General features: G+C 42.4%; 1 protein-coding gene across 1 annotated transcript in view; it reads left to right on the top strand.

Annotated features, from left to right (window-relative positions):
- The window catches only part of ephb2a (eph receptor B2a), a gene marked incomplete at its 3' end in the record, with an annotated part of 174,875 nt that overhangs the window by 55,421 nt on the left and 106,400 nt on the right, over nt 1–13,054 (top strand). Inside the window, exon 3 of the mRNA XM_080533873.1 lies at nt 138–822. Coding sequence (XP_080389999.1) covers nt 138–822 — 685 coding nt within the window. The remainder of the gene's footprint in view (nt 1–137; nt 823–13,054) is intronic.

The raw sequence follows: 13,054 nt of genomic DNA, 5'->3' as shown, positions 1-13,054 counted from the left end.
AATAAAGGTCTGAACATTTTGTTTGGTTGCTGACTTGTTCCCCCTTTCACCAAACCGTGCCACGTATGTTCTTGCTCTTAAACACACTGAGCGATAAGTGTTTTGACCTGGTCTGAACTGAACTTCCCCCCCGACAGTGGGAAGAGGTGAGTGGCTACGACGAGAACATGAACACCATCCGCACCTACCAGGTGTGCAACGTCTTCGACACCAACCAGAACAACTGGGTCCGCACCAGGTTCATCCGCCGCCGCGGCGCCCAGCGCATCCACGTGGAGATGAAGTTCTCCGTCCGAGACTGCGGCTCCATCCCTAGTGTCCCCGGCTCCTGTAAAGAAACCTTCAACCTGTACAACTACGAGTCCGACTCGGACACGGCCAACAAGGTCTCCCCGGCCTGGATGGAGAACCCCTGGACCAAGGTGGACACCATCGCGGCCGACGAGAGCTTCTCCCAGGTGGACCTGGGCGGGAGGATGATGAAGATCAACACGGAAGTGCGGAGCTTCGGCCCCGTGTCGCGGCAGGGCTTCTACCTGGCCTTCCAGGACTACGGAGGCTGCATGTCCCTCATCGCCGTGCGGGTGTTCTACCGGAAGTGTCCCCGGGTGATCCAGAACGGCGCCGTGTTCCCGGAGACCCTGTCCGGGGCGGAGAGCACCTCTCTGGTGGCGGCCAGGGGCATGTGCGTGCCCAACGGCGAGGAGGTGGACGTGCCCATCAAGCTGTACTGCAACGGGGACGGAGAGTGGATGGTTCCCATCGGCCGGTGCGTGTGCAAAGCCGGCCACGAGGCGGTGGAGAACGGCACCGTTTGCAGAGGTAAGATCTGACGCTCTGTTCCAATGTTGTGGGTTTGATTCCTGCTGGGACAAAATAAATTCCCGCTGTACAGCGTTTTCCCACCTTTTTACTGCTGTGTTGAGAAGAGAGAATTATTATATTATTATATACAATCTGGGTTTATCATTTAGCCTTAAAATAGTTGACATTTGACCCCAGTCTTAGTATTAGTCATAGAAGGCTCAAGTGTTGGCCACGAATGCACTCTTTCACTGTCCTACCTCATCGTACTTCTGTAATCAGAAAAGAAAAGACGAATCAGGAAAATGTCAATTTCTTCACCATCTATCCACACACACTTATTTACGCACACGCACACATGCCTTAAATGACCCTATCTAGACACCCTATCTAGACAACAGACCATACTGTAGATATTCCTCAGTCAAATTTGTTAGCCTGGCTTATTCTGAATAGTGAGGTGTTTTCTTTTATTTCCTGGTGAGATAATTACACAGAAGTAGTTCAAATGAGGGGAGAGGATTTAGGGTCCAGTGTGTTCTGCTGTTGACAGAATCTAAATAACGAGTGTCCTCCTGTCTGGGGAGAGCTAAAAGATGGAGACAAGTCAGCCAACGGCATTTGTACAGTGTGTGTGTGTGTGTGTGTGTGTGTGTGTGTGTGTGTGTGTGTGTGTGTGTGCGCGTGTGTCTGTGTGTGTGTGTGTGTGTGTGTGTGTGTGTGTGTGTGCTTGTGTGCCAGTTGTGTGTTTGTGTGTGTGTGTGTGTGTGTGTGTGTGTGTGTGTGTGTGTGTGTGTGTGTGTGTGCCTGTGTGTGAATGTGCGTGCGCACGTGAGCAGCAGTATGTCTTGCTCTTTTCCCGAGGTTGTAATCCCCCATGCCATACTGATTTAATGGAAGTGATAATTGACTAATTATGAGCACAGGACGACTCATTCTATGTGGATGGGAGAAGCAAGGGCTTTCCCCCTGGGGATCTAATTACTTATATTATGCACTGCTAATGAAGTCTTTGATGACAGGTTCTGCCATGTTACACACCGTCAAGGTTAAACTCTTTGGGAACAAGCACTTAAAGAGTCCTGCTGTCCATAGGTAATGCAGCTTGGATCATCCTGGAAACCGGACACGTGGCTCCCTCCATTGCCATCACATTTGGTTCCGTCCTTTAGAAAGCCATTATTTTAGCGGCCATTTTCTATTGTCATTTGACAGGACATTGACTTTGATAGGACAGTGATTTCATATCACCAGGCAGCATCCGCATACTCATCCAGACGACTATATATAGCCTATAGCAGACTCATGTATTAATAAACAATGCTTTTTGGATTATGTAAGCCACGCTAAAAGCAGAAATGTCCGATATTCTGGAAAGAAATATCCTGATTAGAGTGCATTGCTGCTGCTCCCTATGCCCTGTCCCTGATGCTACAGGCAAAAGCAAGACAAAGACTCTCTAACACCTCCAAAGATGACTCAAGATACTCTAATGGAGCCCTCCTCTAACCTCTCCATCCTCCTCTCTGCAGGAAGGCTGTTTATCATCCTCCTAGCTCCCACTCAATGCCTAGCAGCCTAAAGCAGGGCAGATTAATGGTGTACTGTATAATACAACATTTCCACATCCTTCAAATATATTCTCATCAGTCCACGGTTGATGAAGTAGGATCTCAATGTAAATATAGCTGCAAGTGTCAATTAAGGGCACAAGGTTTAATCTCAAATGCGGTACACATCTTCGGCACTGTCTCATAGCACAGTAACTTTGAGATTGATTAGACTAACAATGACTGACATAGGCCTATTTGCATATGTTATCATTTATGGTAAATACTGTATTAATTTGCATCTAGCTGTGATTTTTTTAAAGTATGAACTTGTCCTTCTCAAACTTTGCAGGGACTGGTACAAGTATACTTCGTAACAATTTAAACGTCAATCAGACTTACAGATCATGAGAAGAAGATACTTCTTTTTTCAGATAAAAAATGGCTGGAAATGCAGAATATTGAGTGGCATGTGGCAGCCATGTTCTTCATATAGGAATGTTGAGGCTCACTAAGCTTCACATTAATTTGCATAAATATGACTGACATAGACTCATTTGCATATTTCATTAATTATGGTGCTTATTAATTTGCATGTAGTGTGGTCATTTTTGGTTGTGGACACTTTTCGATCTCAAACTTGCTAAGGACCGGTCTTATGTACCAAGTCTCATCGCAATCGGACTTACGATACATTTGAAGATTTCTTTGTGTTTTTCACAAAATTCAAAATAGCGTTTTTTTTTTTTTTTAAAGTAAAAATAAGATATATAATTTTTTAAAATATAATTTTGGCATCAACATTGTTGTGAGGGTGTGGCCTATTAATTAATTGTTGTGAGAGTGTGGCCTATTGATTAATTGATTATTTTCCTCTACGTGCCTCTAAAGTTACATATTTGGAACTAACATGGAACTAACAATTACAATAAGGCTTTGCCCACTGTGTGCTTGCCTCATTATGTAATAACTGCACATTATGTAATAAAATCCCAAAATGTAATAAAAAGTCACTTTCAATATGTAATAACACCGCATTATGTAATAACCTGCACATTATGTAATAAATTGACTGAACGCAAAATGTAATAACGTTTGCCTTATTATGTAATAAATGTATTAAATATTGTGCAGGTTATTACAAAATGCGGCGGTTGCACTTTTTTGTAACACAATTAAAAAAAATGGAAATGTAATAAATATATTTGACCATGAAAAGCATTTAATTCTCCAACATAAAGAAAATCCAGAATTGCATGTGTTACATTTCTATTGACCACTTATATGCTGATTTGGTTGCTTTCTTCTCAAGTTATGAAGCCCCCAATGGCAATTTGCTTGTTTAGGAGACATTCTGAAGATCCGATAACAGGGGATCATATTATTGTTATAAAAATGCCTTGTCTGGCAATTAACATTATGCAACTTTTCAAAGCATTTAAACGTACTGAGTGCACTGCGGTGCTTGTTACTCTCACGACTCCGACTCACGACTACCGAATTTGTGATCTGAGACTGTGACGAGACGATAACGCTGGCAGGGTGTTGACGTATCGTTTTTGGAGTCGTAGGGTCGGCGATTGGGTGCGAGAGTCAATCAGCGACCCGTCTCGTAGTTGACATCGTAACCGGCCAATCAGGAAATGCGCTAGGATGCATCCTTTCTTGTCCGCCTCGGGAAGTAATGTCAACTTTCGTCGAGTTTAAACATCCATAAACTGCAGTTATTGCAGAAATAGACTGAAAACAAAACACAAAACAAAACACGTTTTTCTGCACTCTGTTTAACATCTACTTGTTCTGCGTTCATGAGTAAATTCAATTGCTGACTTTTTTAGGTTTTCCTTCATAGAAAACCTTTGGTAGGCTTTAGGCCCAATCCCGATTCCCTTTTCTACCCCTATTGGTCGTTTTCGAGTGCCACTCGCTTTTGAGCAAAGGCCTCGGAACAGAGCCACAAGCCATAGTGGTTGAAATCTTTCCCTATGAAATGGGACAACCCTTCAAGACCCTGATACGTCATCAGTAGTATCATAGAAAAGCATTGACGCTCGCGATTCATTCACAACTTACGTTTTACGCTATCAATCGATCAAACAAGTCATCAAATAAAAAAGAACAATGCTTCATTATCAGACCATGACAGAATAACGGTGCTCTAACCTGTAGGCTATGCAACCTGTGCTCCTACCCTGCCAGTCTGCACTGAGATAGGACAACTACATGCTCCTGATGAGTCTCCCGCTTACTGCTCTCCATCAAAAATGGCACATCGATCAATAATATTACATAATAACAACTGCTTGGGTTAGATTGCGGGTTGTTTTGGTTTAATAACTGCCGCTATACAGCTATATCGTCATACCATCAATAGTTGGGGGCCTTAGGGATATTTTTGTGCAAATTTGTGCAAAAGCACCAAATTTGGCCGAGATGTAGCTCAGAGTATGCTCTTATGATTTAGCCAGGGCGCCCGAGCCACTGACCACCGGGGTCACAACGGCGGCCAAATCAATATGGCCGCCCTCCGAAAAAGGTTTCGGCTTTCAACTACCCGAAAGTGAGTTTTATCATAACTTTGATCTTTTTTTCAGTCTAAGTGAAATGCTATCAATATTGACCAGGCAAAGGTGTTTAGAATTTCAACAATATAATTATATCATAATCAGAATTAGACACATTAATTGCCAGGAAATATTTATATTGTCAAATAAACTATAGGATCCTTTTAGGATCGCCCTCTACATGACTTTTGCAGCTGCAGTGGAGGAGAATGGTGCAGGCTTTACTGGCATCTGCCAGATGAGTCCAGTAAGGTTCCCAAGTCTTGGTCGTGGAGTCCCAGTACCAGCCCCAGTACCAGTACCAGTACCAGTACAAGCCCCATGTACTGAACAGCTGGACAGAGGTTGCCTGGTTCCAGTAGAAGCTGGCCTGCAGCAGTGCCCTTTTGACATGCTCAATCAGTGCAGCTTAGGTGGGAGGCAGGTTCTCAAGGGACTTGGTACTGTTTGAGAAAAGCCGATGTCTGGCTTCATCTACTCGGCTGGAGCCAAAGCTCTTGCTGTACATGATGATGACCATACGCTGTACACTGTGTACCGTACACTGTGTATCCAGGAGAATTCGGGATATATTATAATAATTGGCCAGATCATTTGGACCATTACTGCGCCATCGAGCACAACTACAGTGCTTGCTGCTGATATGTTTTTTTTTCCCCACATTCATGCATTTAAGAATGTCTGCCTTTGTGCCGCTGCATAAAAGTCCTTGGTTGGAAATGCTGGGTGGCTCCCTCTGATTTTCAATCCTGAAGAATTCTGCCATGTCAGCATCGGGCTGGGATTAAAGGGAAAGGAATAGTTAGGTGAGTCATGTTGTGCTTGTGAATGCCATTTTCTGGGGGGGGCTTTTGGGTCAGGTCGATTGGCAAATGTCAATGTCCTTGCTGTGACGTATTGCGTCGGTCTTGCAGGTGTGATGGGTGCCGCCAAATGCATTGTACTTCTGACATTGACATTCTCGGTTGCAGGTTGGCATCTTCTGTATTAGCTGCACAGGGTTTGAGGAACTCTGGACCATGGAGGACGATATCATTGAACACTCGTAAGGGTTCAGCAACAGATGTTGTGAGTCAGTTGGACGGGAAGGAGCCGTCAAATGTGTGGGCTCATTGTAAGCAGTACTTGTATAAAACCAAGGCGGCCCTCATCAACAGAATTGCCTCATCCTGAGCCAATTGTTCCTCTTAGCCACTTGTTCCTTGTTTGCGATGTAGGTTTCCCTCCCCTTCTGGTGTTCACTCTATTCAGGCAGATAGCTGAGGAGATGTTTCTTGAATGTTGTTGTGTGGGGTTCATAATCAGACACAAGCACCTGCGTTCTTTCATAAGGTTCCTGTAGAGTTGCCGTAATAGGAGATTGTGAAGGAGGATCTGAATCCTCAACCAGAGCAACAATTTGTGCAATAGTTAGATGGTCAAAGGTTGTCCCCCACTCACTGGTAGATGCTTCCCCTTCTGACACCCTGGCCTGGCAGTGTCATGAGATGCTTGCCGTTTTGCTGCATATCGCAACATGAGATAACATTTGGCATGTAGTACACACCTGCTGCGTGCACATCGGAAGCTTGTGTAACTAATCTACCAAGAAGCTAAAAATGTTAACAGGATTCTGCCTAGCTTTTCAGATTGGAATCAACACTATCTGTTACTGCCTTGTGAAGGTCATCCATATCTCCCCCTCACATATGACACAATGAATGCCACAGGCTTTGGGTTGACATGATCGAAGCTTTTTAGGACTCACTACTAAGGAGGAGCCAACGTCATACTTTGGAGTCCTTTTGTAGTCCTACTACAGTAGCTTCTACAGCGTTTGTGATACATAGCATTATGTGTTTTAAGCGTTGCTGCAATACCTGAACCGTCATTCAACTGATCAATTGTAACATTAACAGAAGAAGGAAGAACATTAGCAATAGCTAAGAAATCCTTTTTTCCCTTTCTAGTGATGCAAGTCCTTAATGTTTGGGTCTTTGCAATGGTTCATCAGCATCTTATTGGCAGAGACAGCATAGGTCCCAATTAATCGTGCCGCTACTAGAGGTAGAGGTAGAGGCCATATTGTGATGACATAATACATGACTTACGTGAGATTGAGGAAATGTTGTCGTTGCAGGAAATAGTAGTTGTAGACAGAAGTAAAACAAGACAATACCTTATTTTCAGCATGTCTCCTATCCATTGAAATGATAAGAATGCATACAATGGCTGTGTTCGTGTAAACAGAAGAAGGCATCAGTCATTGTTATCTTGATAGCTAGCTACTGTAGAATATTACAGGCTGGCTCCACTACCAGCGTTGCGTCACCTCGCCATCGGCGTTGCATTAACTTGACGTTGTACCAGCTCCACCGTCATTTGTCGCATATACAAATATAGATTTTTCCACCTCAAGTATCAGCCGTTCGTCATCCATTTCTGCAACAAGCTTCAAGCACCTGTGGTGATTCACAATTCGCAATAGCTGCGACCAGGCACGAGCTATAGAGTAGTTGGCTACGAGCATTTTCAATCTGGTATCTTCTCTATTAGTGGATTAACCGCTGTGGTGATTTAACTGATGATAAAAAGACATCAAGTAGACTACAAACCGAGCAAAACAAGAAAACAACACCAGAAAACAACCAATATACAATTATAACCAACAACCAATATACAATTGTAAATATACGTTCACGTTCGCCAACAGAAATCAAACTTTGCCGTATTTTTACTTTGGACGCAGCCATCGGCCACAAAGCAACGCGGACGCAACGTAGGCAGTGGAGCACCTTTCATTGATTACAAAAGCAACGTTCCCTGGCTGACAGCAATTCCGGACGCAACGCAACGCAGACGCAACACTCGATGGCCATAGTGGAGCCTGGGCGTTAGCTAGCTAACCAGCTAACTAGCTAGCTAATGTTGTGAGGTGCAGAAAGCGGGATCCTGTAATTATTGTAAGATTATGAAAATGACTAATGATGAATTATAACTTACGTGAGGAAGAAAATAGTAGTTGTACACGTTACTGTCCATCTTTATGACTTGTACACAAGAATGAAGTCACACTACTGTAAACAGCTTTTTAAAATTCAAATTCAAATTGTAACTGTCTTTAAGTTCACGAGGTCTGGCCGTCCCACATGCTCCCCAACATTCAAAATGGGTCAATATTGGATTCTTTTATTTTTTTAAAGTTATGGTTAAACACATTTTCGGTGAGCCGCCATCTTGGAAATATGCAAATTAGGGGTCCAGACACACCCAATTATAAATATAAGCATTACAATGTGTTTCTAATGGCCAAGAAACATAAAAAAGACACCATGTTTTTATTTGAAGCTAATTTGTTTCAAAAGTTACAGCCAAAACCTTTTTCGGAGGGCGGCCATTTGGCCGCCATGGCGACCTCAGTGGTCGCTGGCTCGGGCGCCCTGGCTAAATCATTAGAGCATACTCTGAGCTACATCTGGGCCAAATTTGGTGTTTTTGCACACATTTGCACAAACATAGCCTCATATAGCCCTAAGGCCCCCAACTACAAGGGGGGGAAATGTTACATGGAACTAGGTCAAAACGTGCGATCTATCATGCACAAATCAGCCTAATGTTAGATAGATAACTTAACATTAAATATGTCTACCATCATCCGATGTCAAACGCCACAGGTAATCATTTATTTCTAAATGAACAGGATTCTACATCTCGGAAATGTGAATCGCGCTCTGTGCCATGCCTTCTATGGGAATATTTTCGCCGTTCACACATGAGCCAAATACCGGTAGATACCCGTGTTGCTCCCTTTCACGCATGTCGGCAATTCCCTGCGCACTGGACTGTGTTATGCTTGTTGTAAAGAAAAGGTCTATAATGCATTGAAATGACATTAGTAGGTGTCATATGCCATCAGACATGGAAATATGTCAATATGCGTGACTGTCATCCACAAATCAGCCTGTAAGGTTAGACACAGCACATCGGCATAAAAGCGATTCTTTTGTTATGCTTGTTATAAAGAAAAGTATTCATTAAACTAAGATAATAAGATGGTTATCATAATTTTCTGATCTTTATTAACGGTTAACGGGTTAGTAATTACAGAAAAAGTAAATTACATTTGTGGCTGTCTTCCGCATTGGAGAGCGAAATAAGATTGCTGTAGATCAGCGGTTCCCAACCTGTGGGCCGCGGCCCACTGGTGGTCCGCGAGAGTACTGCAAGTGGGCCGCCAAATCATGGGCAAAAAAATGTTTTATTGACGTTTTTTTGTTACAAAAACGTTTTAATTTTAAAAAGATAAAACATCTTGGATTGAACAGCCTTGATCGTATTGTGTGTGGTGTGCGCCGATATTTCCATCCGAAAAGAAGAAGTCAGCTCAACAGGGTTGCCAGATGGGATCGACATTTTCCACCCTAACCACAGTCTAAAACCGCTAATTCCACCCAAAAAACCCGAGCCCATCTGGCAACCCTAGTCGGGAGTCGGGAGTTGCCCACACACATAAGGATGTTTGGTCGTAAATATTGAACACATACAACATTTACGATCTTGGTATTTGATCACCTGCTATATAAAACATCGCCGCTCGGCTTTAATGGTTTAACCGCAAATATTATTTTTTTTGCCACGCTCCCTCTAGTTTTTGGTCAAATTACGTCATTGTTTTGAGCGCTCCTCAATCATTCATTGTCTTGAGCGCTCGTGCTTACTTAAGTCGCTTATACTTAAATGATATAATCATCCGCGCTGCTGAGTGGGCCGCGAATACTGGACATATCTGTAAAGTGGGCCGTGAGTCCTAAAAGGTTGGGAACCGCTGCTGTTGATGATTCACAATGCATGGTGGAAGGTAGGGGAATGGCTCCGAAGGTAGTAGGGGTGTCACCCCCCACGGTTCGGCACGCATGTGTACCGCGGATCAATTGCTAAATGTAACCAAGTAATAATATTACTTAATATTAGTTAATATCCCTTGTAAATCACAATGTAGAGTTGCCATGAAAAAGATAGACGCGACAGTTGCGTGCTTTGTTTTACTCTAAAGCGCAATGATAGGTTGATAATGGGGAAAAAAAATCCAGAACAACAAGGCTGCGTTCGTAGATTCGCTCTGGAATCTGATCAGCATTCATGGAACGCCTCTTGTCCAATCAAATTACTTGGTCCCTTTATGACGTCGGACCCAGTGTGCTCTCCGGCGCTCTCAGAGCAAATTTACGAACGCAGCCCAAGTGTATCATGGCGAGTGCTGCTAATGTTGGCGACAGAGAAGAACTCTAAATGCCTCCCTCGCATGGGCGTCACCACCATATATTTGGGGGGGGACGTGTCCCCCCCACCTTTGAAACAAGGTCGTTTGGACCCCCCCACATTTGCCATCAAAAATATGTTGCATGACTGGTCAGCGTTATTTTCATTGCTTCACAATCAAATCCGTTCCACTTTATGAGTAGGGGATTGCCCATATCCAGAAGTCCACTCCGCGTTTTACTTCTGTTTTTAACACGGCAGTAGCAGCATCAGACACGCACGCAGATTCAAAACATTCAGACTGAGGCAAGACGATATTTAGATCATCCACCAAGATGGATATAAGGAAAAAAAAATCTAAGAAGAGAAAAGTAAGTCAAAGTCATCCAAGTTTTCCCGTGAGTGGCCAAACAGCAACATTGCGTTCTCCCAAGGTCAAACACAGCCAGCTTTTCTGATAAGAATGTTAGCACCTTATGAGACATTCTCTGTATTAGCAATAGAATTAGCATAGCCTACTAGCAACCAAATACGAGCTAGATCAGCTATATGGCACTAGCAGTTTTGTTAGGCATTACTAGTGAGACATGTTTAAATGCAGAACAGACACAGGCGAAATGTCATCAAAAGCACAGAATGGCGACAAACACCTCACAGTGCTTACCTGTCCTGTCATTATTGCATCTCCTGCTCCTGTTCATTGCCCTGAGCATTTGCACTATTTAATTTGGCCATTGCACCCACCCAAAGAATCAATTTTGCATCTGATTGCTTGAGCTAGGGTTAAAAAATAAGAAGAAAACACCTGTTCCATTTATTTTTCTATTTCTAAAATGCTTGTGATTGTATTTTTTGTATTGATGATTGTATTTCTATGTCAAATGTTCTATTAGAGAAAAACAATATGAACAAGTGCTCAATGCATCCCCATTTCTCCTGATATAGGTGCTTGAGAGTGAGAGTGAGTCAGAGGCAGGGGCAGCAGGCAGGGGCAGTGGAGACAGCTCTAATTCACTCTTTGATTTTTTTTGTTTGTTATAGTTGTATGTTCTGCAATGCACTGAAGAGGGCTAAGTTTGATTGTAATAGGCTCTGAGTAGCCTAGGTACATATTTTATGTTTCCTCATAACTTTTTATTCAATTTGTTGACTCAAAGTTACCTCATTCTTTTCTAATTCACTCTTTGATTCTTTTTGAATCTTCATATTTAATAAAGTACCTAAAAAGTGCCACGTGTCAGTGTCAGGCCTCTGTGAGTTAAACCAAAACATAATAGTAGTCAGTAATTGCAGACCATGCCAGCTCCAAGGAAAAACAAAGAAAGAGGGAGATTATTTTGGGTGTAAAACGCACCAGAATGCAGGAAATTGAATCTACTATTTAAAAAAATTCCGGGGGGGGACCCCCAGACCCCCTGAAAAATAAGTGTCCCCCCCACATTCAAAAAGCTGCTGACGCCCATGCTCCCTCGTCATTTAAATCCCATGTATGGAAGCACTTTGGCTTCTCTGTCAGTCGGACTGTCAGTCTGACGGTCGGACAGTGTCATTGGAAGTGTGGTCGATAAAAAAGTTACAGTGTTTAAGCGTTGTGCAACGAGAAAGTCGTACGAGCATGGCCACACATTTGCCGCGACATCACCCTGGTGTGTTGACGGGAGGCACGAAAAAGGCAGCTTGACAACTTCTGATAATGTAGCCAATTTTTTCATACCATGTTTAAAGTAAGGTTTCACTTTATTATTTAGTTAAAAGTGGCATAACACATGTTTATTTGTCTGCTTTAAAGAGCCCAGTGATTCACTGCTGCAACCAGGTGCCTCCTCCCTCTCTCCTACTGCATCATTTAAGTTGAATGTGTGTTTCTGTTTAATATGTAGCCTAATGTTTAAGTGTATAATATGTTATGTATGTATATATATATACCAGTTTTGACATCTTGAATGTTGTTGGGTTTTACACAGTAAAAGTGGTGTTTTTACAGAATTCGAGGAAAAAGCTTTTTATTTTTATTTGTATGTTTTGTGTTGATCGAAACTCAATCCGTGACTCAAAAACCGTGACACGATCTGATCCGTGAGTTAGGTGATCCGTTACACCCCTAGAAGGTAGTCTGTTTGTGAAATCGCTCCGCGGTGGATAGCCCTCCCCCTTCCCCCTAGCCCTCGATGAAATATGAATTGGTGAAAACGAAGCCGTAGGGGTGAATTGGGATTGGGCCATAGTGTCTATCACTTGATAAAAGGCAACATGTTGAAAGGTATGCGAATACTTTAAAATATTTTAAAATGCTATCATTTAGAGTTTTCTATAGGCCAAGTAACTAACATTAAGTTTAAAAATAAATGCTCAAACCATTACTGTATGCAAAAACTATGTCTAAGAATAGTTGATGATTTTGCACATTTCCATCTTTATTTGTTTGTTTGTTTATTTAGTTATGAGCAAACTCATAAAGGAGACTTTATGTATACGTTTTGTTAAGTTCAATAAATAATGTTCTATACACATGGTCAAGTGTTTCTAATTTATATACGATGCAGGCATTCAAAATGGATATGTGTGTTCAGGATGCATGAAGCTGGCATGGGGGCAGGAGGAGAACAATATGAAGCAATGAAGGTTGGGGTAGTATAGTATAGTATTGTATAGTATATAGTATATAGTATAGTATAGTAGGCTATATACAGTTAGGTCCGGAAGTATTTGGACAGTGACACAATTTCCATAATTTTGGCTCTGTATGCCACCACAATGGATTTGAAATTAAACAAGTGAGATGAAATTGAAGTGCAGACTTTCAGCTTTAATTCAAGGGGTTGAACAAAAATATTGTATGAAACATTTAGGAATTGCAACCATTTTTATACACAGTCCCCTATTTTCAGGAGCTCAAAA

The sequence above is a fragment of the Nansenia antarctica genome (assembly GCF_963989245.1).
Source record: "Nansenia antarctica genome assembly, chromosome: 6".
Classification (NCBI taxonomy): domain Eukaryota; kingdom Metazoa; phylum Chordata; class Actinopteri; order Argentiniformes; family Microstomatidae; genus Nansenia; species Nansenia antarctica.
Note: the sequence above shows the minus strand (reverse complement) of the source record. Positions and strands in the feature narration are given on the sequence as shown.